Below are 26,959 nucleotides of genomic sequence, written 5' to 3'. Positions count from 1 at the left end.
GGTGTGTCCAAACGGAGAAATCGAACCTTACTTGATATGGTTCGATCCATGATGAGTCACACGGTAGTGCCTGATTCATTATGGGGTTATGCTCTTTTGTCAGCCGCTCTTATACTTAACCGAAGTCCGTCTAAAGTTGTCGACAAGACTCCATATGAAATGTGGAAGGGAACGGTCCCTAACTTGTCCTTTATTCGGGTTTGGGGCTGCGAGGCTTATGTCAAGTGGAGACACGAGGATAAGCTCGGCCCGCGATCGGTCAAGACATACTTTATAGGTTATCCAAAAGGAACATTTGGTCATTACTTCTATTCGCCTACCGAACATCGAGTTTTTGTTGCGGCTAGTGCGACGTTCTTAGAGAAAGAATTTCTCGAGAACAAGTCGAGTAATAGAACCTTCGAGTTGTCGGAGATTCCAGAACCAACAACCGAGGAACAGATGGAGGAAGTGTACCTTCAATCGATGATACGGTTAATATTCCCGAGGAACCTAGGAGGTCGGGTAGAGACTCTCATCCTCCGGACAGATACATTGGTATGGTCGAGGAGAATGACGTTTTACTTCTGGAAAGTAATGAACCCGCAACCTATAAAGGTGCTATGGCCTGTTCCGACTCAAAGCTATGGCTTGAAGCCATGCAATCCGAGATGGACTCCATGTATGAGAATAACGTATGGGATCTAGTTGATTTACCTAATAAGGTAAAACCTCTACAGTGCAAATGGCTTTACAAAATAAAGCGTTCTGTAGACGCGCAACCAGATATCTATAAGGCACGACTTGTGGCAAAAGGTTTCACTCAAGTGCAAGGATTGCATTATGATGAGATTTTTGCACCTGTAGTCATGCTACATTCCATTCGGATAATCTTAGCGATTGCCGCATTTCATGATTATGAGATTTGGCAAATGGATGTGAAAACCGCCTTCTTAAACGATTATTTGGAGGAAGAGTTGTACATGGTGCAACCCGAAGGTTTCATAGATCCTAAGCATCCTAAGAAAGTATGCAAACTTAAGCGTTCCATTTATGGACTTAAGCAAGCTTCTCGGAGTTGGAATCATCGTTTCGACCAAGTGATAAAAGAGTATGGCTTTATTCGATCGGTTGAAGAACCATGCTTATATATCAAGTCGAGTGGGAGCAAGATTGTATTCTTGATATTGTATGTCGATGACATACTCTTGATTGGGAATGTCATTCCTCTCCTATCTTCGGTTAAAGAATGGTTGAAGAACCATTTCCAGATGAAAGATCTGGGTGAGGCACAGCGCATTTTGGGAATCCGTATCTACCGAGATAGATCACGACGGACGTTATCACTTAGTCAGGAGTCTTATTTGGATAAGGTTCTTGAAAGGTTCAGCATGACCAACTCCAAGAAGGGGAACCTTCCTATGACGACCGGTATGCGTTGAGCAAGTCTCGATCACCCACGACGCCCTGAAGGGATAGAGCGCATGAGTCGTGTTCCTTATGCATCTGCAATAGGATCGATCATGTATGCCATGATATGCACACGTCCAGACGTGGCATATGCATTGAGTATGACGAGTCGGTACCAAAAGACTCCAGGTGAAACACACTGGATAGCAGTCAAAAATATCCTCAAGTACCTACGGAGGACTAAGGATTGGGTATTGACTTATGGAGGCGATACTAAGCTATGCGCAACCGGTTACGCAGATGCTAGCTTCCAAACGGATCGAGATGATTTAAAATCTCAGTCCGGGTTCGTCTTCACTCTTAATGGTGCTGCGGTCAGCTGGAAGAGTTCCAAACAGAGTGTTGTAGCAGATTCTACTACTGAATTCGAGTACTATGCCGCTTCGGAGGCAGCAAAGGAAGCGATATGGATGCGTCAATTCTTACAAGGGCTTTCGGTAGTTCCTAGTTCGAATGACCCGATCACCATCTATTGTGACAATAGAGGTGCCATCTTCCAGGCTAAGGAGCCAAAGTCTAGCAACAAATCTAGACATGTACTTCGGAAGGCTCACCTGATCCGTGATTACGTGGAGCAAGAAGAGATAGTGATTGACAAGATTGCGACGGATGATAACATCGCGGATCCTCTCACCAAACCGTTGAATTATGATAAGCATGTAGGGCATGTAAATTCCATGGGAATTAAACATGTTCCTGAGTTGTAGTACTTGATTATGGATTTGATACATTATCTTTTTCATATACTATTTATAACTTCAACGTTTTATATTGTGCAGTCGATTGATGGTGGGTTCAACGAGCCATAAGTCAAACGGTTGACTGATTGATCACAGATGCGAGATTATGACGATACCTCGTAGGACAACTTTTTGTGACAACGTAATGGAGTCCTAAATGTTTAAAAACATTCAGTGCCAGGTCGTGGATAGGACATCCATTGTGTTCCTAGAGTCGATTCTTTTGACTATCGACTGTCTCTTGAGATTAAGGCAGTTTTTGGGTGACTTTGGTTTCTTTCTCACGGTCTTCCGTGAATCGGAGGCTAAGTAGATTTTTTTCGGGTCATTTCATACTTTGTGCTTACATCTCAGGATTCGAGTTGAGGAAAATATCCAACCCTTATCAGGTATAGTTATTTCTCGGGGCCACTCGAGGAGTTGAATCGAAATGCATGGCCATGCTCGAATGTTGATTCGTTTATCAGTTAAGTTACTCTCTAGTCGGGGAAACCACTCTTGATATTGATCGCTTGTAAAATACGACCTTTGTGAATTCGGATTTGCAAATTGTTTTACATTGAGTGGGAGAAATTTTAGGATATGAGAATCGGTTATCGCACATACACTTGTGAGGACAAGTGGGAGTTTGTTGGAGCTTGTGTCCTCCACAAATTAGTGTGATAACATTTGTAAATCTCTTACAGGTTTACAAGGGTATACTTCGTATATTTAATCAGTTGATTAACGTTTACCTAATAACGGTTGACTTGCTAGAAAGTTTGACGTTATTATCATACAGATGGCGGTGATCAACTGGTCCCTAAAGGTCACACCTATAGGACGTGTTTGAGAAATGTGTTTATAAAAATATAATCACATTGATGCCCAAAATGACTAAAAAGTTAGTCAATGTGTTGATGAGATAATTATTTAATAAAATTAAATAATATTAAGTTCAGACGAATTAACTGTCAATTCGTAAATTAAATATAATAAGTTATATTTAGTTAAATATATTTAATGTTAGCTTGGACGAATTAATCTGTTAAGTCGTAACTAAATATAATCAGTTATGTTTAATATCAACAAGATGAATGTGTCATAGTGGTAATAGTGAGGGTACACAAACCAAGAGGTCATGGGTTCAATCCTCACTAGATGACAATTCAACATATTTTATATATTTTTGGAAAGACCAAAAATAAGGAGAATAATCTCCTTATTTCGGTCTGATGGCCGAAAATTAGGAAAGTATTATTCTTTCCTAATTAACTCGATAATTCGGTCAGTATAAAAAGAAAGGGACATAATTATTTCTACCCTAATTCTTTTTCTTGACCTAGCCTCTCTCTCTCATCAGAAAAACACAAAAAACAACTAAAAATTTACAGAAAATTTTAGATCGATTCTAGCACAATCAATAGGGCATATCTCATATCGTCTTGGGTGCAATTGATAGGCAAATATCAATTTTGATATTGTTCTTAGGCCAATTTTGCTAGGACCGAAGGTTAATTCTGAATCCTTTATACTTTGTTTATGTATTTTGTTTATGACCTTTAATCATCATTGTTAAATTCGTTATAATCCTTCTATATTAAGGGAAGTATACAAATTATTTCTCACAATATTAATGCCATGTTGGCGATGTTTTGGTTAGCTAGAGACCAACGGACTTGGAAGATCTGTGGTTCCGAGTCCGTGACCTTACCTTTTCCCGACTTACCCTGTCTTTCACCTTTGACCACTGTGTCGGGTAGGTTGTCTTCACCTCCACCTTCTTACCTTCTTACACTTGCTCCTTCCGCTTCTAAGAAGCGGAAGAGACCTGAGACCGGAGAGGGGTCCACACCGACTCAGGCTAGGCAGACGCCCGCGTCCATGCCTACGCCAATTCCGACCCTTATCCCTACTCCTTCTATCCCTCAGACGGCCTTACCGACCAATTTTGTTCCCCCTACTCCCTTTATGGTGCCCGAGGTCATGGACCAAGGGCGTCGTGACGCTCTTCTTCTTGAGATGTGTACCAGGGTGGCTCGTATAGAGCGGGATCAGGCACTTGCCTTTTTCCCTCTATATGAGTATCATATGATGAGGAGGCGTCCCATTCCTGAGGGTTGGACACACCCTTCTTTCTACCGGTACCCGGCGGAGGGGTACCCACAGCCTGAGAGTGAGGAGGACACAGTTGAGCGGGAGGAGAGGGTAGGAGCTGACCTCGCTGCTAGAGGTCGACAAAGGAGAGGTGAGGAGGAGAGAGACCCCGAATTTATGGTGGCTGAGGAGGAGGAGGGTGACGAGTAGCTGCTGGTCTACTCACCTCCCCAGTTTTCTGTCTGATTTGGAGAAGTTCGTATATATTGTAAGTATTTCTGCTTTTTTTTTTTTTTTAATTTTTCATTTCCTTTCATTTATTCATTATTCTTTTACTGGTTGTAATTATCTCGTTCCCCGTAATTTCTGCTAGTGTATGCTGGAGGACAACGAGGGCGTTGTCCGTTTTGGTTTGGGGAAGGGTATTGCATCCTTTGAGTCTGCATTTGCATTTGTTTTGGCATTCACATTTATTTTCTGCTTGCAATGTTGTTTAAATTTCAAAAAAAAAATCAAAAAAAGAGAAATATTCAAAAATATTTCACGTTTATTTTTGCATATAGGTCGAGTCGGAACGGTAGATTTCTATGATGATATTGCACTGTAAATTGTCATTTCACTTAAGCCTTGCAATAAATTGCCATTTTATTAGCTTTGTCATGCGCATAGTCTACGAGTTAATGTCAAAAATATAGCTGATCATATAGACTTGACCTGATAAAGTTGGCAAGCTACTTAAAATTTCTAAGTTTTTAGAGCCGTATAACTGGTGTCATTTATGACCAGTTCATGTAAGAATTGAGAGTAGTATACTTCTTGCATAACATGTTCACTAATTTGCACTTTTATGAAATTCGATTGCTTTTTGCTTGCATACATTCGGGTTTGTGGTCGGTGTTACATGCAGGGAGGCGCTTGCAAACTTTCCCTTTCCTTCATTTTCACCCATTTAGCTCCACATTAGCCAAACTTAGCCTTTTTGACCCTTAACTACACCCAAATTAAGCCTGCCTGTCAAACTAGTTTAGTGTGTTTTGCAGTATATCCTCCACTGATGCGAGTTGGTTTGTTTTATATTGTTTGAAGTTGGTAGAAAAGAAAAGAAAGGAGGATGAAAAGAAATTGAAAAAAAAAGAGTTGAAAAAATGAAAAAAAACAGACCGTGTAAAAAAGGGAAGTTTGTGACGGTCTTACTCCTATCCATTACTTATATCTTTTGAGGAGTTGTGTATCGGTTAGTGAGTTTTATGTGCCAAAAGAAGGGCACTTGAGTTTGATTTTATAATTGGTTAAGATTTGGATTTGCTTAGTATGGTATTGTTTAGGTGCTAGCTTGACGCATTACCTCCACATATCCCATAACTGTTTTGCCTTTTCTTACCCATTGCCTCACTAAACCATAACTTTTGTAAGCCCTCAGCTGTGACAGATATTGTTTGGTTGGAATGTATGTATGGTGATTAGAATTGTCTATCATTTTTGTTGCAAGCATGTTTATGTGGGTCGTAGTTTAGGTGAGTGACTATTTTCTCTTCTTCTCTTACACTTATATACTTACCCTTTGTTTCATGAGAGAAGAGTGACCTGTGAGAGTCCAATTTTAAAGGTCTTGCAAGGTTGACAGTTTAGCTTATTTATAGACATCATACAACTCGTTTGCGCTTGACTGTTGTAGCTATAAATGTCATTTTTGTTTGCATTAAACGGTTTAAGTGGAAAATTTATAGCTAGCTCTGAGGTTTCATTTCCATTCCATTAGTTTGCATTTGGTTTACTCGAGGACGAGTAAAGGTTCGGTTTGGGGAGATTTGATACGTGCAATTTATATAGTCTTTTTAGCCTCTTATTGCACGCATTTCCGTGTCGTTTTTATAGTTTTGTATTGCAAAATGCCTCGAATAGGCTACTTTGGTTTGTTTCGTCTCATTTGCAGGAACGGACCTCAAAGTGGTGAAATCGTGCCTTATTCAGTCCTCTTAGCATGCATTTATGGAGATGGAGGATTTAGAGCGGAATGTCGTGCCTCGGGAAGCGTGAAGGAAGTCCTTAGAAGCTGACCAAACGTGATCAAGCTGTTTTCAGTGGCTAACTATTCGATCGAGAGCTCTTTTGGCCGATCGAGTGGTTTTGACGGTTCAAGATGTTCGATCGAGTCCCTGCTGAACTCGATCAAAAGGTGCTAATTTGGAGGCTCTCGATCGAAGGCCGTTTATGTTCGATCGAGAGGATTTGATGGGAAGTTACTCGATCGACAGGTCTCAAATGCCTCGATCGAGTACTTTGCTGATTTGCACGGGATTTTATTCCGTGATTAGTTAATGTTTAGTTAATAAACGCTTTCCTATATAAGGTGAAGACGTCATTAGGTTAAACATCATCTCTCTTATCATCACTTTACACACTATTATTTTTCTTAATTACTCTGTTAAGCACACTTCTCCCTTCTCCTTTGCTACGTTGCTTTTGCTCTTATTGCCGGATTCGCTTCTTTGTAATCTTTCTCTACTCTCTATACTTAATCTAATTTCCTTTGCTCTTCATTGTTTTGCTTCTTAATTTCAGTTTAATCATTGTTATTAATTTATGCAATATCGTTCCTTTAAGCTTTCTATTATGTCTTCTACTAGTTTATTCATTGTTGTTGTTGTTTATTTCATTAATATCATGAGTAGCTAAATCTCTTTATGTTAGGATTAGGGGAGCCATGGTAGTGAGTTAACGATGTTGTGAATAGAGTAGATGATTAAATTGTGAGAACTGTTTTATGACAATATAATTGTAATCGTTTAGTTGAGTGCACGCTTCTAAACTAGTTAAATTGGTTAAATTCAATCCTAGATCGGAAGATTGGAATGAACAGACCTGTTATGAACAGTAGACTACCCTAATGAGGACGAAAGTTAAGTTAGTTGTATTCTAGGGCGGATAGCGGACCGGAAGGATCTTTCCATTACCCTTCTCACATTAGATCGTCTGAGCTATTTATGACGAAGTTAATTAATTGCCAGCCATGGTGAACCGACTTCCTAGCATATTTCTCTTTAATTAACTACATCTTTATTTCTCTCTTTTCTCTTGCCTTTATCTCTGTTAGTTTAGAAATGTAATACTCCGTATTTATGAGTCTTTGGGTACTCTGTCGAGTAAGGGTAAGTTGCGTTTTAGAAAAGTTTCTGACCTGTTGGGTACTCGATCGAGTAGCTAGGATACTCGATCGAGTAAGGGGGTACTCGATCGAGTACCTCGGGTACTCGATCGAGTAGCGGTTTTACTGACGGGAGTTTTCTCGGGTTTTATTAATTATGCGATTAAGGTATATAAGCTTTGTCGTCATTATTCTAAATCACTTTTGCAAAACCTAAATTGCTGTTTAAGAGAGAAAGCAAGCAAGTTCTTCATCCTAATCGCATAATTAGCAATCCCCGGAGTTTGGAAGGTCAGTTCTCATCGTTGGTTATACCGTTGAGTTCCTTGCGTCGAGGGTAAGATCTATGTACCCTTTTTATTGTCTTTCCTTTGATTTGGTTAAACCCTAATTTAGAGATTTGGGGGTTTATGTGTAGTATGTGATTTGGTAGCCTTTATATGTTGTATGTTAGGAGGAGGATTCGTAGAAAAGGATTTGTGATACAGCTGTTGAGACCGTCTGATTGTGTTGCTGTTCCAGGTAGGATTTCCTACTCAGTATTAGTCCCATAATGGGATATTGGTGATGTCTTTGTATTTGGTTGTTTGATATAATGATTGTACTGTGTTTGTGGTGGTGATTGCTGTTGATGGTTCTCGAGATGCGTTCTCGGCTGAGTGGGGTCACTTGCGGGAGTGACTTCACGCCCTAGTTTCGCCCTTCGTGGAACCCGCCACGGGAGGGGATGTGCACATTAATGGACAGGGTTATCGCTCACTATGTGGAGCGGGGATTTGGTGGGTACGGCTGCGGTCCCCCATGGCGTGTGGTGGTCCAGTGGGACGATCGGTGATTGAGATGATTGGAATTGGTTGGTTGTGTGTGTGTGTGATTAAGTCGTCTGTTTATCTTATTGTTGATATATGTATTGAATTGTGTGATTAGTACTGACCCCGTTTAAATGTTTTAAAAACTGTGGTGATCCATTCGGGGGTGGTGAGCAGTTATTGAGCAGGTATGATATGACGCGTATGGGATAGCTGGGATGAGTCATCACGTGGCGTTAGAAGTCTTCATTTGTGTCGACGATGTCTAGTAGCTTTGATAGTTTTAGCAGTAGACCGTCTGAGAACCTTGTAATTCCTTTTATTAGTTTTGGTTTTGAACATATAATCACTTAAATTATAATTACTTTAAAAGTACGTTTCTTTGTTGTCTTATGATATTCATTGCCTCGGGCAACCGAGATGGTAGTATCCTTATACCTGAGTGGTCCTGGTAAGGCACTTGGAGTATGGGGGTGTTACAAATGGTATCAGAGCGACGATTTTGGAACCTGTAACAAACGAACATAATGAACATAGGGAGTCTAATAAAATGAACCTGGTGTATGTGTAATGGGAGCCCCAGCTGATGCTAGGTTTTGGGTGAGTAGGCGCCCTCACTTCAAAATCTTGGCCCCATGATACTTAAGCCAGTCACATGGTATGGGAACATGGAGTCCGTGTGTATATGTGCGACGTGTATGTTAATTGTGCTGTATATGGTTTGTTGAAAGCATGTTGCATGATAGTTGGTTTACATGTTGGTTGGAATCGTTGGAAAAGTATATGAGAATGATGAATGATATGGTAGAAAAAGAAAGTAGTTCGTATATGATGATGTGTGATGAATAATGATGTTGCAGGATGAATGATTTATAATGAGGCAATCCTAATAACATGTGGTTAGGGGGGTGTGATAAGATTTGTTTTCGTAGTTTTGTTTGCGTAAAGCTATATATTAAGTTCGTATAATTGTCTACTATCGTATCATATGCGCTTGTTAGATGAAGTATGTGATTGAACTAGATGAATTGATTAGAAAAGATGAAGTGGCAATTTCGTAAGGATACGAATTTCTTGATTATGGAAGTGTTTATGTAATGAAGTGGATTTGTAATGTTGTTGTATTAGCAACATGGAAATAGGATTTGTAGTGTATGGGTGTGGTTTGTGTTATGAAAAGTTATGAAAATTTAAAACATGCGGGTAATACATGATTGAAAGTTGAATGTTATATGAGCATGATAGATGATAATGTTTGGCTTTTGGTAAGTAGTAACATGAAGAATAGAGGTTCAATGATATGTGTTTTATATAACGAATTGGATGAAAAGCATGATGGTTGTTTATAACGTGGCACTTGATAACACGAAGTAGATTATTTTGTTAATTGTATGAGGAGTCGCGCAGATTTGAATGCGTAGTTGTAATCATAATGTTGAAATAATAATGAATGCATAGTACGTTAGGGTATGTGAGATAACATTCGGGTAGTAGTCACGAGTCTGCATGACGCGATCGAGTGGGTTTGATTCGATCGAGTGGGTATTTGTCGTTATTTTGACCAGAATCGTGTTTTTGGGCACTCGATCGAGTACCTCGGGCACTCGATCGAGTATGGGGTCACTCGATCGAGTAGCTGGGCTACTCGGTCGAGTAAGTCAGAGATCAGAAGGTCTGTTTGGGTTCTGGAGCCGGGGCACTCGATCGAGCATGTTGGGCACTCGATCGAGTAGCCTCAACTCTATCGAGTAGGTTCTGGTACTCGATCGAGTGGGGTCTGTGCAGGTCATATGCGTGTTTCGGGTCATATGTTTATCTTTTGACATTCGTTGCATATTATGTTTAATTCAAAGGTCTTGTATTACTGCTTTATGCATTGTTTTACGTATGTGTTGGTCCTGAAGCGTAAGTTACCCAATCTTTTGATGTAAAGAGTGGCACTATGATGAGTATGAGTTCGGTGGGGAGGACATGAGTTATATGTGATTATGATAGATGGTGGAAAAAGGAAACGGAAGATTGGTATAGTTTATTGAGGCATGGCGCACGTTTTGCGAGACGGGATGAGTGATATGATTGTGTGTTGAGTAATGTAAAAGTAAGTGAATATGGGCAAGGGATGATGTGAGTATAATGAACGTGAGAATAAAAAGATTGAAAGTAAGGATGTGGATAGTGGCAGCTTGAGGTGTGTAAAGAGTTATGGAGGAAAATGGTTAGGAGTCGTGTGGGTTATGGATTTATGTAGTGAAAGTTCGTTTAAAGGGGTTGAGAAGAGTAATATATAGTGAACTTTGTGGAGACATGTCGCGAGGAGTATTTGTAAACAGTGAGTGAGTTGGGAGGTTTGGTTTATTAAAAGATGAAACTACTGTGTGATTTCCTTGGAATTAATTAACGGTATTAAATGAATTCTGATTTCTAGAGATGTAAAAAGGGAGATGCAATTGTTTGAACATTAAACGTTGGTTCTATGGATAGATTAGTGGCAAATATGAGTGATAGCATAATAAGAGAAGATCCATGGTAAGAAAGAGTGAGATGATGTCGGTAGAAAATAATGGAATTCGAGTTTTGGAGCAACGAAGGGGTAACCGGATTTCTAAAGAGTTAGCTAGAAGGAATAAGGAGTTGAACTATTAATTGGTATTATTGAGTGTAAAGAGAAAAGAAGGATAGAAGTAAGCTGAGGAAAATGTTCACCGGAGCTATGTGATATAAAGGTAAGGAATCATCGAAATGTGTGGTAGTATCACGAGGATGTTAGCTAAAGGTTATATAGGAGTTTCAGGACAACATGATTGATAATGAGTTTCGAGGAATTAAGGGAGTAAGAAGTTGGTGGAGTATTGGCACGATACGAGATATTTGGTGGAGAGTTGGATTACAATACAAATAAGATAGCATTGGGAATAATATTGAGGTAATTTTGTGGATGGGTTTGATGTTCGTTATTTGCAAGGTTAACCAAAAATAGGAGAAAAACCATGTTATTTTGATATGAGTGTAAGAGATTTGATATACGAGCAGTGGTGGCATTGTGGTGTTATCACTAGTGGTTAAGAGTAATGGTATATTAGAAAGGTAGCAATTCTAAAGAGGTTGATTTGGTAGGGACCTGATTGTTGTGTATGATTGTGAGAGGGCATAAGATGTGGTTAGATGAGGCGGATGCTATTAGTTGAATAGTGAAGGTATGGTTATATTTGGCAGGAAGTGATGGTTGTGCGAATGGGGGAATATGTTATGAGGGGCATATGAGTTAAACTCGGGCGGCAGGTAACCTTTATCGAGTGGTAACTTACGTGGTCAGGATTGACTAGTTGGTTGTGATTACGGGTCGATGATATGTGTAAATGTTTGTGTGAGGTTCTGACCTCACAAGAAGTGGTATGGTGTGATAATTATAAAGTTGTTTTATGAATGTTCTGTAATATATATGTTGGACACGGTAATCTAATTGAATGATATCCAAAAAGGTAATAATTTGATTGATTTGACATGGCTAGTTATAATTTTATGTGTATTGATAACACATGTGTATTCCGGGAAATGGTAGAGATGATGTTCATGAGATGCTTATCTGTTTATCCATATAATATGTTGCGTGGCGATTTAATAATGTGGATTTGAGTAAGTTTTTCTTGTACGAGAAGTTATCTTGAGTCGTATTTATGGGAATTGTATGCGATTGTGATGTCTATCGGTGTGGTTGTGGTGCCCGGGTGGTGATCCGGGCACGGTACATAGTCTTTGTGATGCGGGTATTTTCGCACTACGGTGTGGCTGTTGGTGGCGGTGTTGTGATGCCGTCACCGGTTGTGGTGGAGTAGGCGGGATGATTATGATTCGAGTTTCAAAGTACATACCAGTTATACATAGATTGTTGTTTTGTTTGATGTTGCTCCCTGCGAGTTTCAGTTCGTGCAGATAGACAGTTGTCTTGTTTATTGATGTTTTCTTTACCAGGTTAAGTTGGGAATGAGGTAGAGTATGATATGAAATAGAGTTGTATATGTTTTCGTTGTTGTCATGGGATAGTGATATTCTGTTGATGGGACACGGTTGTGAGAGGTTGTTACAGTAATTTTGATCTTGTTTTCAGATGAGACATCGTTAGACATAGTAATGGAAAATGATTCGTGGAACATGTGTGGTAATGATCTGAAAGCGGCAGGTAGTTCATAATCTTTTGTTGAGACAGTGAGTGTAGGGTGTTGGGGGAATTAGTGTCATGATTAAGTTGTGTATTAGTTTTGCGGTAATGAAAGAAAGAACTTGAGGATCTAGTGTGCGTGTACGTAACGAGTGCGGATCGTGAGTTATGCTTCTGGGAGATAAGTGCCTTACATAGAGAGGTATGTTGTTTGGCAGTAATAATGAAGAGTAGGTATGGTGATTTGCTACGAGTTTATGGTATAGGTTAGGTGCTATGCCGAATGAGTTGAGGAATGGGAAATGTTTATGTATGGGAGCTTTGGATATAAGAATGGTGAGTGTTTGGTTTATAGACGGTTATCTTTGACATGTGGTGGTACAGAGGGTAATGAGATATAGATATGGTGTGGTATTAGTGAGTTACGAGGACGTAACATTTGTCTTAAGAGGAGTAGGATGCGATAAAACAGATTTTGATGGTTGTACATATGGTAATATATTCGGAAGTTGAGTCTTGATGTAGAATAAAAGATCGATTCGTGTTGTGGGTGATTTTATTAAAAGGTCATGACCGTGCTTGTAGTAGCGTGATGTTTAGGAGTGCGAGAATATTTCACTAGTGTTGACAGTTGGATGATGAGGTTACAAGTGTGAGTAAACTTCGAGGACGAAGTTCCTTTTAAGGGTGGTAGAATGTAACATTCCGTTTGATGTCTATGAGTGTCTTGGTATTGGATTTGATAGTTGATGATATTATGGAGCTAGCAGCATTAGGGGATGGTAGTTGGTTATGTATGGAGTTGGTGTCGTGAGAGATATATATGTGGTAGATACGATATAGTGAGTCATGTTGTGGAAGTAAACATAGTTGGTGGAGTGGGTGTTAAGAGTTCATGTTCTATGTTCGGTCGAGTTCTTGAGTCCTTAGCTAAGTTGTTGTGTCTTGGTCGAGTCAGTATGGTTGTTTTTATGTATGGGTTGAACTTCGGGGACGAAGTTCCTTTTAAGGAGGGAAGACTGTAATACTCCGTATTTATGAGTCTTTGGGTACTCTATCGAGTAGGCCTTACTCTGTCGAGTAAGGGTAAGTTGCGTTTTAGAAAAGTTTCTGACCTGTTGGGTACTCGATCGAGTAGCTAGGATACTCGATCGAGTAAGGGGGTACTCGATCGAGTACCTCGGGTACTCGATCGAGTAGCCGGTTTTACGGGGAGTTTTCTCGGGTTTTATTAATTATGCGATTAAGGTATATAAGCTTTGTCGTCATTATTCTAAATCACTTTTGCAAAACCTAAATTGCTGTTTAAGAGAGAAAGCAAGCAAGTTCTTCATCCTAATCGCATAATTAGCACACTACAAAAAAAAGGTTCCATAGCGACGGAAAACTCCGTCGCAAATATGTCAATCCCGTCGCAAAAACAGATCTTGCGACGGAATTGCGACGGATTTAATCCGTCGCTCTATTTCGTCGCAAATTTGGAAGGTCAGTTCTCGTCGTTGGTTATACCGTTGAGTTCCTTGCGTCGAGGGTAAGATCTATGTACCCTTTTTATTGTCTTTCCTTTGATTTGGTTAAACCCTAATTTAGAGATTTGGGGGTTTATGTGTAGTATGTGATTTGGTAGCCTTTATATGTTGTATGTTAGGAGGAGGATTCGTAGAAAAGGATTTGTGATACAGCTGTTGAGACCGTCTGATTGTGTTGCTGTTCCAGGTAGGATTTTCTACTCAGTATTAGTCCCATAATGGGATATTGGTGATGTGCTGTATTTGGTTGTTTGATATAATGATTGTACTGTGTTTGTGGTGGTGATTGCTATTGATGGTTCTCGAGATACGTTCTCGGCTGAGTGGGGTCACTTGCGGGAGTGACTTCACGCCCTAGTTTCGCCCTTCGTGGAACCCGCCACGGGAGGGGATGTGCACATTAATGGACAGGGTTATCGCTCACTATGTGGAGCGGGGATTTGGTGGGTACGGTGCGGTCCCCCATCGCGGGGGTCGGGTCCGGTGGACGATCGGTGATTGAGATGATTGGAATTGGTTGGTTGTGTGTGTGTGAGTTAAGTCGTCTGTTTATCTTATTGTTGATATATGTATTGAATTGTGTGATTAGTATCGACCCGTTTAAATGTTTTAAAATGTGGTGATCCATTCGGGGTGGTGAGCGAGTTATTGAGCAGGTATGATATGACGCGTATGGGATAGCCGGGATGAGTCATCACGTGGCAGTTAGAAGTCTTCACGTGTCGACGATGTCTAGTAGCTTTGATAGTTTTAGCAGTAGACCGTCTGAGAACCTTGTAATTCCTTTTATTAGTTTTGGTTTTGAACATGTAATCACTTAAATTATAATTACTTTAAAAGTACGTTTCTTTGTTGTCTTATGATATTCATTGCCTCGGGCAACCGAGATGGTAGTATCCTTATACCTGAGTGGTCCTGGTAAGGCACTTGGAGTATGGGGGTGTTACAAGAAATCATTTTAAAACCCCCATTTGCTACATGACAGACTTAGATAGCAGATAGATATAATAGCCTCCCTATGGAGATCGACCCTATTTCCACTAGCTTCTGTTAGTTGTTTTAGGTATTTATTTTTGGTACTAAAACGACGGTATCACTTCACGCCTTTGCTTCGTCTTCTGTGGAACCCACCACAGAGGGGATGTGCATATTAAGGAACATAGGTTATCGCTCAGATCAGATGAGCGGGGCTTAGGTGAGAACGGATGCGGCCCCCCACTGGCAGGACTGGACCTTCGGTCAGTCAGAGATGCGTGGTTGGTTGGAGGAGGTGGCGTATGTGAGTTACTGTATTTTGTTGTGTCTGCTTTTGTACTTTTTACCTCAGTTACTGGCCTGGTGTGGTATTGTTGTGTTGTCTTCTTGTGTTGTGTTTGCCGTGATCCGCTATGGTGAGCAGTCAGTCTTAGCAGGTTGATGTATGGATCTTAGTTGGGTGCTTGGAGGGACAATTCTACCACGAGTCTTGGCAGAGATAGTTTCACCTAGTTGATAGTTATCACGAGTTGTATCTTTCGTATTGTTTGTTTGGTTTAAATCACTTGTAACTTAATATAACCGTTCTTTTATCGACATTTGATTATTATTGTCTTCAAGCAACCGAGATGGTAACTCCCTTATCTGCTAGGGAAGGTCTTGTTAAGGCTCCTTGGTATAGATAGGGGTGTTACAAGTAGTTGCTTATTGATCCTTGTATCGTCAAATAAGAGTAGTTGCTGATGTGCAAGCTCCTTACTTCGATTTAGTATTTGGTGCGGAGTAACATTCTTCTTTTGGAACTCAATATCATTTCTAGCTAGCCAAATGGCCCATAATATGGAACAGAACATTGTTATACTGTACCTAGAACCCTAGCGATCATTCTTCAAAAGATAAGAAATAAAATCTGACGTCCATTTTGGTAGAGCTATATGTTGGTTCATAGACGCACATATTCCTAGATCTCCACTTTTCCATATGAGTTGACTCGATTCACAATGCCTAAATAGATGATCTGTTGTTTCGTTGACCCTTTTGCATAAAATACAATGTGGCGGCACTTGCAATCCTTTCTTTAATAGGCGGTCCTTTTTTGGTAGAGCATTGTGCAACAATTTCCACATAAATAGCTTGCAACAAGGATGTAGCTTTAGCTTCCATAAATGGCGCCAAAAACTCATAGGAAAATTTGTATTTATGTTCACGTGTTTTGTCATGAGAGCCTTGTAAGCTGAGCTAACTGTATATTGTGCATCGCTAGTATATTTCCAATAAATGAAATCATCCGTGTTGACATTTGGCGGCTCTATTTTGATGATGCACTCAAGTGATGAAGCTTGAAAATATTCTCCGAGTGTTCTCATATTCCAGTTGCCATCATAGTCAACAATCGCTTGTATTGGTAGTGATGCTTCTGGAGAAACCTGATTGGAGAGTATTGGTTTGGCTCCGTTAATCCAGGGATCCGAGAGTAAATTGATCTTTGAGCCATTTCCAATCTTCCAAGCAAATCCGTCCTGCAAACTCATGTGCAACTTTCAGTATATTATTCCAGCCCCATGAAGGTCTGTAATGGTTGCTTTTTAGAGGCGGTGCAACATCACAATCTTTAGAATACTTCAATTTGAACATTTTAGAGAGAAGTAATTGTGGATTTTTCATTACTCTATGATAATTCTTAGCCAAAAGAGCTTGATTCATCACTTGTATACTCCTTAGTTGTATGTGACTGTTTTGGTTGATGCAAAATATTGTTTGAGAGCTAGTGTAAACCTCTCTTTTTACCTGAAGATGACCACCAGAATGCGATGGTCGCTGTTTCTATCTTTGAAGTGATTTCTTGTGGTAATTTGTATACCGACATCACATAATTAAGAGATGTAATGAGCACAGCATTGATCAATATAAGTTTCGCCGACTGTGAGAGATCCAAAGTATTTCATGAGGTTAGTTTATTTATCACCCTGTCCAAAGATAGCCGAAAGGAGTTACTTTGTTGCGTCCAATGTCTGTTGGTACTCCCAAGTATAATCCAAAATTGTCTTTGGATTGCATTTGCAGTGACGCGCTGAGGTACTGTCTAAAATCTGGAGGAGTATTAGGGTTGTACTTGAGATAAGATTTAGTGTAGTTAACCATCTGGCCCGAAACTTTTTCAAACTCCGTAATGATCTGTTTTATGACGTTGCAGCTTGAGGGTGTAGTTTTGAAACAAAGTAAAGAATCATCTACATACAGCAAATGTGTGATCGGAACGTTATATCGTGACAACTTTATACCTTGTATTTCTTTGTTGAGTTGCGCCCTGTCAAGCATGAGATATAAACAGTTAATGCAAACAATAAATAAATACGGAGAGATTGGATTTCCTTGACGGATTCCACATCTAGGTTTAAAACTGTCCGTCGGTTCGCCATGGATAAGAATACGATACGAAATGGTGGTGACCGTTTCCATAATGAGTTGTTGCCATTTTCTGGAGAAACCATGCCTCTGAAGAAGATAAAGAAGAAATGACCATGAAACTCTGTCAAAGGCCTTGTTCATGTCCAGCTTCATTACCAAATAACAGTTTCTGCCACTTGATTGCTGATTGATATATGTCATGATTTCATGAGCAATCAAACAATTGTCATAAATGAGTCTTCCGTTGACAAAAGCATTTTGAGATTCAGGAATGATCTCAGGCAAAATGTTCTGGAGCCTCTTGGCTAAACATTTTGATGCAATTTTGTATAAAATATTGCATAAGCTAATGGGTCTAAGATGTGAGACTGTTTCAGGGGTTTTGATTTTTGGAATTAAGGTGATGAGTGTTTGATTCCACTCTTTTAAAAGATGCCCAGAATTTAAAAATTTTAGTACTGCACTAGTGACATGTTTTTCTACTGCCGGCCAGAAATACCTGAAGAAAGCTGAGGTGTATCCATCTAATCCAGGAGATTTATTATCACCAATCGAAAAAAGCGCATCCCTGACCTCTTGGCTAAGATCAAGTGTAGTAAGTTTACAATTTCATACTCACTTGAAATACGCCATTGGCAATGGCGTGTTTGTTCCGTATTTCAGGTTTTGAAAACCCGAGCTTACGTGGACACTATTTTGACAAATACTTTCAAAACCGACCCAAAACGACAAATATTTTATTTTTGAACATTATTTTAAAAAATCGTTCATTATTCTGTAAGTGGTAAATTCGAAAATTGTACTGTATATGCTGAAGTGATACGCTTTGGAATTTTAGATTTAATTTCATTTATAATTGTAAACTAGAAAATTAAAGCAATTAGTTTTAAAAGTTTTCGCATTTACTCTTTTAAGTGGTAGTTCTTATTCATTTTTCCATTTGAACATATTTTATCGTACAATGATTTTATAAAAGAGTCTTTCTGGGTCAGGGAGGCCCTGTTCTTTTCTGTTGAACAGAGCTGAGTTGAGTTGAGCTGAACTTAACTTAATTTAATTTAATGGAGCTGATCTAAACTGAATTTAATGGAGTTAAATTAAACTGAACTGAAATAAGAGTTTATTTGTCAAAAGATGAACCGAACTTAACTGAATGAAGTTGAACTGAACTAAAATAAACTATAAAATTAAGTGTGTGCTTGGCCTAGTTTGTATAAGTGTTTTGGGACTCAAAAACACTTTTTGGCCAAACACATAGTTTTCTAAAAGTTAAACAAAATTTCTTAAAAGCTAAAAATCCATATTTTTGCTCATAGAAATAGAAGCACTATTTGTTGTTTTTGCTTTTGAAAAACACTTTTGAAAAATTAAGCTTGAAAAACAAAAACTCATTTTTGAGAATCGAGGCCAAACATGCTCTAAGTCTAAAAAATCAGGACCTCGGGGTTTTGAGCAAGATAAAGAATCAAGTGGATTGTGTTTATCATCAAGAGATCGACCATAAAATAATCCTACAAAAGAGTGGTTTTGTTTAGGGCTGAGCAAAAAAATCTAATTATCCAAACCGATCTGAAAGTTAATTTTGGATCGGATATCTGATCCGAAATTTTTTGTTTTGTTTTGAATATGGATATTAGAATCAAAACATTTGGATATCCGATCCGATCCGAAACTATAGTTTTCTAGTATAATTTCGAGAAAATAAAATTTTATCTATACATTTGGTTTAAATTTAGATATTTATCTTCAACAATTTCTATTATGAATATCCGATCCGAACTCGTACATTGGATCGGATATGTGATCTGTGCTCTGCCCTAACTTTTGGTAAAGTTTTGGTAGTTTTGGGCCTTTGGACCAACGTTGTAACCTAACACACATGGTCTGTCCATAACCCGAATCTCAGCCGTTATATGGTTAACCCGGTTGAGGATTTCATATATCATCAAGTCGGACAAGAAGAGGGTTTAGTGAGTTAGAGTAAATCGGCGACAATGGTGAGACTCACTGCAGATTTAATTTGGAAAAGTCCTCACTTTTTCAATGCTCTCAAAGACAGAGAACTTGATCTTCGAGGTTACACTCTTCTTCTTCTTCTGATTTCTATTTTTCTTCTTATTTATTACTTCCTTTGTTCGGTTTGATTTCATACGTTTGTTTAATATATGTATGTATTTTAATGAAACTTATCGAAAGGAGGAAGTACTTGCTCTTTTTCTCATCACTTGTTGTTGTTGTTGTTGTTGTTGTTGTATTTTTCCAGGCAATAAGATTCCAGTTATTGAGAACTTGGGTGCTACTGAGGTAACTACGCCCCTGTGCAATGAAAATTTTGAATTTCTAGTTAAAGTTGAGTAATGTTGTCTAATGATGTATGCAGGATCAATTTGATACTATTGATTTGTCGGACAATGAGATTGTCAAACTCGACAACTTTCCTTATTTAAGTAGGCTCGGCACTTTGCTGCTTAATAACAACAGGATCACTCGGATTAACCCCAATGTCGGAGGTCTCTTCGCTTTCTACTTCCCCTATTTCTTTTCCATACTACCCCCTCTCCCAGTCATTTGTTTATGTTTAAATTCGTCCCAAACAGGCAAAGAATAAGAAACAATTCGACTGGTAGGGAATGAATAACGCCTTGGATTGTGCAATACATTATTAACCCTACTTTGCTGTTGTCGTCCCTTGTAGAATTCCTGCCGAAACTCCATTCACTTGTTCTCACCAATAACCGTTTGGTCAATTTAGTTGAAATTGATCCCCTCGCCTCTCTTCCAAAGCTTACTTTCCTCTCGTTGCTCGACAACAATATTACCAAGAAGCCTAATTATCGCTTGTATGTGATCCACAAGCTTAAATCGCTGCGAGTGCTGGACTTTAAGAAAATCAAACAAAAGGTGACTTAAATTATCCTTTTCACTTCTTTGTATGCATTTTCTTGATCACTGAATTTTACCTTTATGCGTTGGACGTGTAGTTCTATGGCTGTTACTCTTCTAATAGGTGAACTATAGTGCTAGCAGCCTAGCAAAGTGTTTGATCTCTTGATTAATGTTCTGTGGTGGGCTCGTGGGACGTGGGTTATAGATTACGACGCTCTTCAGTTTATGCTTAAGATTGTCATTATTTCTTTATTTGGGATGACATTCATTAGAGTCCTGTACATGGAGTAAAAATGGAATTTGATTGGTAATTAAAGGCCAGCATATATTTAACCCACGCTAGAACATGATACACTTTGATGCCATTGTGTCCTAGGGAGTTGATTTTCCCTAGAAGTCTAGAACAAATGTAATAGTATCTTGCTGATGCTTAACTTCCTTTTTTTTACTATTGAAGTACCAACTTCATGCCCAATGTAACTAGTGGTTAGAGCCTTTGAAGGACAATAGAAGCGTTTGTTCTTTGTATAGGATGTAAGTCATGTGTTAATAGGGTTTACCACTGTTTTTGTTTTGTTGGAAATTTTGTACTTCAATGCTGATAGGACTTTGCTCATTTGAGTGCTTGCTCCATAGTTTTGTTTTTGATTGCATAATCATGATCAATTCCTTATCGTGGATGGAGAGATTTGGAAGGTAAGGAAAGGAAGGAAAAGGAGAAGAAATACTCTTTTATTTGGATCAAAAGTTCTGTTGGTGGGAAATGGAGGGGAATTAGAGGGATTCATTTTCACAAACAAAATATGAGGGAAAAAAGATAAAAATTAAAAATACCCGTTGAACACCGAAGCATAATTACATGGGTTTGTTCATGTATTTTGACATATCCTTCCAAATGTTATGAGGCATGTTGTATCCTCTACAAAATTGGCCAAGACATTTGTTTGAAACTATACCCATGCCGTTGAATTTTCAAAATCATTTTTTTTCTTCATTACTTCTATGATGTGTTTTAAGTATCATATGGTACTACATTCAAGTGAATGGTGCTGAATATTTCATTGTGCCACTTGTTTGGGTAAGGGAACGGTGTGATTCTGGGTGAGCATGGGTATTTTTTTGTGCTTTCAGTAGTATCTTGGAATACTCTTAGCTATGTTACTTTGCCTCTCTTTTCCTAGGATTATACCCACGTCTGTCATGACGAGGACATGTATATGGAATCTGTTCCCAACCATTTCCAATCCGACACAACTCATAATAGAGCCATTGAGAAATTTACATGGTAAAAGTAGGAGAGAATATTGTATTTAGTAAATGGCTATATAGCATGGCTTTTGACCATTTTTTGCGTCAATTTTCAGATGTATCTCTATGTTACATTGTTACTTCAAAAGGCATTTTATATTTCAAACTTATAATTAGATTTTTGTTTCATAAACATCGTCAAACCGTACCTCATATTAGGAGTTAGGACAAAAACCAGTTGGTAAAAAGTTGCAATATGATGAATTTCTGAGTGCCAATGTAGCCCTTAAAGTACGATCTAGAGGCTCATGTAGAACCTTCTCATTCGTCATCCTGTAAACCTCTTTGCCAGAACATATATCCTACCATGTGTGCTGATTCATATTTGGAAAACAACAAGGATTTTGTTGTAGAGTGGGAGCTATTTAGAGGAAGTGAAGTTCTAGGCCTTGTTTGTTGGTTGTACTCCTGACCGTTTAGGCTTCCTGTAGTCCAGGAAGCTGCTTAGTAGCTTGCAGAATGGGTGTATTTTCTTGTATGCTGACTAGACTTTGTATTCATCAGATCACTAGAGTGATTAGCAGGAATACATTTCTTCTTCTGCTTGCTTGTGTATTTGGATTCCCTGTGTAAGTTGCCTGATGGGTATACAAGCTTTAGCATTCAGAGAACACAGCTAGGTTTTTAGTGTATCCAATTCTGTGTTCCTTATTAGCTCACTAGTTTGCAATTAGAGTTGGCATTATTGATCCCACCCGAAAACACAATTAATCTGACATTGGCGGGTTAGAGTTAAGACATTGTAACCTATTTTTGTAATTGGATTAGGGTTCAGGTCTTTAAAGACAAGGCTGACGCGAATCATTTATTTAAGTGAGTCGTACTTGGGTCTGGTTGGCACAAAATCTACCGAACATGTTTTATCTAAGTCATATCATTCATGGGTTATTAATGGTTTTAATGTGTTATGTGGGTCAGTTTGTTTACAGAGTTTAATGGGTTATACAGGATAAGTGGGTATAAATTGCTTAAAGATAGATAAGTTACACAAGTTGGATTCAGTTATAGGAAAATTAAATGGGTTAGATTATGTTTGAGGCAACTAACTCGTTATTCAATTGGGTCGGGTTTTGCCTTTTGGTTGGGGTAGTAATCACTTTGCAATTGATGTGGCCAGAAGCTGTCGCTAGCCAATGTAATGCAGTGTTATGTAGTGTTCAATGAAAACTCTTGCAATTTTCTCTAGTAATTGTTGCAATCATTACCTTTTATTTATTCGAAGAATATGTAGTGATGCGCCTACCCCATGTTCATTAGTCACAACTGTCAAGAAACTCTGATCTTGTAAGTAGACCGGGCAAATCGGGTCAACGGGTTGGGTTCAGGTCGGGCCAATTCGGGTTTCTCAAATTTTCGGGTTAGTTCGGGTCGGATCAGGTCATTTCGGGTTCAAACGGGTCGGGCTGTTTCGGGTCGGGTCATTTTCAGGTCAATGATTGAGAGAGAAAAAGGCATTTCAAGTCTTTTGGGGTCATATAAAGTTATATTTTGTCGGGTCATTTTCGGGTTGAGTGGTTTCGGGTCGGGTCATTTCGGGTCGGTCTGTTACGGGTCCATGAAAGCCCAGGTCATTTTCGGGTCGGGTTAAATCGGGCTTTTGGTGTCATTCGGGTGCGACAGTTCGGGTCGATTTCGGGTCTCGGGTCAGGCTTTTCGACTCGGGTTGATTTTGTCAGGTCTACTTGTAAGCTAGGTAGCACGGACACTCCTCCTAATCGGCGTTCCCGTGTCGGACACCCGTGTCGGACATGACACTCGTCGGACACACGTCAAAACGTGTCGGACACTTGTAAAACCGTGTCTAACTTTCATGTTTTATTTGAGCACGTGTCCGACACGTGTCTATGGAATTTTGAGCCGTGTCCATGGTATTTGGACACACCTTCAAACGGAATCAAGTTGAATTTAAGGTAAATTGCGTGAATTGTTATATGGTTGAATTTGGTGGGGAAATAAGTTGAATTGGGGGTAAATGATGTTCTTTAGACTAGTAATGAGATGTCGAAATAGATTGATTATAAGTTGGTTTTGGTTTTGGAAATGAGAATGAGTTATAATTAACTTCAAGTTTTACCTTTACTTATTTAAATTTAATATTCAATATTTTTTCAAAAATAAAATCGCACATAAATAACTAGAAAATATATATTTTATTAAATTTAAATGACGTGTCCCGTGTCCTAAATTTCATAGGATGCCGTGTCGCGTGTCCGTGTCGTGTCAGTGTCCGTGTCCGTTTTGGTGCTACCTAGCTTGTAAGTCACCAATTCACCATGTCTGATCAACTTGTTTGAAGCTTATGGTTGCCTAATTATGGTTTTTATACTGTCGTTTGTTGATCAACTACAACTTGCATCGATGATAATTAAGATTCTTTTCTCTCTTTCATCCAAAAGTTAAGAAAACGAAAACATCTTCTGTCATTTTACTCTGAAATGCTTAGAAACCTGTTTGTACCCCGTTCTTTTATTTTATATGACTTTTTTTTTTTTTTTTGAAACATTGTATTTACTTTCAATTGACCTGATCAGACAACCTATTCCATGCTTTTAAGTTTGGTTCGTTTACCTTAACCCAATATCTCTATCACTCAAAAAAAAAAAATGTTAATATCAGCACCAAAAGTTATGATTGAATGGCATTTAAAAACATAAATAATAGCATTGCAAAAATGCAACTATAATAAAATGATGCTATGTGTTGTGTGTGGGTTGGTTACAGAGTAGGTCTAAATTTAGAGGGCTTCCATAGAGACTCAACTCCACCTGTCTTCATTGTTCTTCTTTTTCATTTTTTTTCCTTTTGTCTGTTCAAAACCCACTTTCCATGACTTACTAATAAACATAGTCTTAGCTTAGAATAGTGTACTTATCCCTGTTTTTTTTTTTTTTTGTTTTTTATTTAAATAAGGAACGAGTGGAAGCAGAAAAATTATTTGCATCTAAGGAAGCTGAAGATGAGGCGAAAAAGATAGCGGCTCAGACACCTGTGGAAGTACCTATAGCTAAAGAGGTTTCAAAAGAAGAATCTGCTCCAAAATCTGTTGCTCCTACACCTGAGCAAATCTTAGCTATCAAGGTAATTTTACTGAACTTATAACTCACACGTCTCTTGGGTTGAATCTGTGCTTACCTATGATCATGTTCATTGCTGGTTAGGTGATGTATTAATTCAGCCACCCTTTATGACAGTTTATGTAAACTCATTTTGTGATCTTTTTGAATATCTAGATTTAACACATCACTCTCTGTATCTGCACATGATTTATCTATCCCTGTCTATTAAATCATAGTGTAATGTTTTTTCATATATCATTCACCAATTATATTTTGAAGTATGGTTTGGGATTCACCTGTATCTCATTCGTTCAAGCTTCTGATTTTTTTTTCTCACACATTATAACTAGTAAGATATGGATAAGTTAACTTCTATTTTATATTCCCCAACTAATTTGTCTAATTGAGTCCATAGGCTCCATGTAGGATTATAAAAATGAGAAGAGAAATAGTGGGTTTTGTCCTGTTATTTCACGAATAATTCACGTGGCTTTTTGAATCTGAATAAGTTTTTTTTTTGTTCCAGATAACTAAAGGTAAGGGAAAGGTGTATTGTTTTAGATAAAAAGGCAAAAAAAGTAAAAAACATCACTTGTGAAATATGTGTTTTCCTTATCATGAACGGCAGATTTGGAAGAATTTCTGATTAGCTATATTATTGAGACGCTTTCATCCTTGTTAGTATTTTTCCAGATTTGTTAATATCTAATAAAGTTTACTCCTATCTCAAATAAATCTAAAACACATTTGTTATAAAAATAAACAAATCAGCATCATCTTTTGAGTTTGGTCACGGGGTGGCAACACTGTACATTTGTAGGCTGGTGCCAGTCGTTTGAGTCCTGTTACTCGGCGCGGGTCGGACATGGGCACCATCAGGTGAGGGTAGGAGATTTTGGGTGAGGGTGAGGGCGTATAGGAAAAAGAGGAGAGAGTGATTGATCTGAGGATGAAGGGTATGCTAATTTGGCGGTGTTGAAGCCCTTGAAGTGTCGAAGGTTATAGGAAGGTTGGATTTGAACCCCTGAAAATATGAGAGCGCTGGATTTGGATTATGGCAGTAACACTTCAAAGAAAGTCAATTTTCATTGTATCACGATTTTTTTTTTCTGTTTTTGGGAAAATTACAAGGTGGTGTTCATATATATGCGTTGTGGCTACTTAGTTTTGAGATTATCGTTAATTTGGCTTTACCTCTTAATTAACGGTTCCCTATGCCAGTTATATTAGTTGATCGCGAGTTATTTTGAAGCTAATTAAGTCATGCTTGTCTTTGCAGGCTGCAATTGTGAGCTCTCAAACGCTTGAAGAAGTTGCTAGGCTTGAAAAGGTGTTTATAACGACTTCTGTCCTAGATATTACGTCGTCTTTGAATTAGACTCTTTCTTTATTTCGTACCTATCTTTATTTCGGTTTATATCCGATTGATCATTGGGGTGGCGAGTCATTTTGTAATATGGCTTGTAGTGATTTAATATTCTTCTTGGACAGGCATTGAAGTCAGGCCAACTCCCTGCTGACTTGAAGATTCCTGATGACCCGAACACTAATGAAGGCAGTAATAGCGATGACAAGATGGTCACAGATACTCAGGATGACAAGATGGTCACAGATGGCCAAAATGAATCAAATGTGACGTCCGAGGTTGAAGAGCCTGCCAATAATAGTGATGAACACACTGCAATGGAGCAAGCCTAGGGTATTTATAACTACTCTGTACTTATCTACTGCTGCTTTGTTGATGATACCCCCTATCTATTGGCTGTCACTACCACAAACAACAATACCACAATTTTTTTTTCATATTTTTTCGACAATCATCCGCCTTCTCAGGACGGTTCTAAAGGATGATTCATGTCAGCCGACCCCATATCATTCTGGGATCAAGGCTCTGATGATGTTGTTGCATCCGCCTTCTCAGGATAGAATAAGGGTAAAAACGTTCATATTATTTCCACATTTCCTGATCTCATTATCTTTTGTGCCACTGTACAGGATGAGGAAGGCATTCGATTTTGGTGTCCAGCTCCATTCTCTTTGCATGAAATTGGAGCCTAATTTCTGTCATTTGCTGCTTTCAGTTCTAAATATTGTGCGATGCCATTTCAAAGAATATGCTAACTGCCAAAGATTTATCTATCAGTCAGCATGATTGTGATACCCTGTGACTTCAGGTACCTGTCAGTTGTAGAAGATGCTACACTGTAGTTCTGAACAATCCATGTAATTGTGGTAGGCGATAGATCTATGTAATCTGGTATATTGATATGGATTTTGTGTAGTGATTGTCTTTTTCTGTATCTCCATATGATCATAGGTCATGTGATCTTGTGGTCTGTGAAACATCATCTATCCTGACATCCCCGTGTTTAAGATAAAACTATTGCCTTGGGAGACTAAAGAAGGTTGGTTCCTGGAGCA

General features: G+C 38.7%; 1 protein-coding gene across 1 annotated transcript; it reads left to right on the top strand.

Moving 5' to 3' along the window:
* The first annotated feature begins 19,224 nt into the window (after window positions 1-19,224).
* LOC141605493 (U2 small nuclear ribonucleoprotein A') lies at window positions 19,225-26,959 on the top strand. The gene is made up of 8 exons (XM_074424291.1): window positions 19,225-19,364; window positions 19,552-19,592; window positions 19,669-19,798; window positions 19,984-20,189; window positions 24,393-24,560; window positions 25,818-25,868; window positions 26,030-26,237; window positions 26,534-26,959. Exons 1-7 carry the CDS (start codon window positions 19,283-19,285, stop codon window positions 26,234-26,236), a joined length of 885 nt encoding a protein of 294 aa, XP_074280392.1. The 5' UTR covers window positions 19,225-19,282; the 3' UTR covers window position 26,237; window positions 26,534-26,959.

The sequence above is a fragment of the Silene latifolia genome, chromosome 10, assembly GCF_048544455.1.
Source record: "Silene latifolia isolate original U9 population chromosome 10, ASM4854445v1, whole genome shotgun sequence".
Lineage (NCBI taxonomy): Eukaryota > Viridiplantae > Streptophyta > Magnoliopsida > Caryophyllales > Caryophyllaceae > Silene > Silene latifolia.
This window is presented reverse-complemented; position numbering and strand designations above follow the sequence as displayed.

Bases quoted from the DNA above. Each gene is read 5' to 3' on its own strand.
- LOC141605493 (XM_074424291.1), top strand. From the start codon at position 19,283: ATGGTGAGACTCACTGCAGATTTAATTTGGAAAAGTCCTCACTTTTTC. The intron at 20,190-24,392 runs GTGACTTAAATT...TATTTAAATAAG, and splicing joins TTAAGAAAATCAAACAAAAG to GAACGAGTGGAAGCAGAAAA. The intron at 24,561-25,817 runs GTAATTTTACTG...TTGTCTTTGCAG, and splicing joins AGCAAATCTTAGCTATCAAG to GCTGCAATTGTGAGCTCTCA.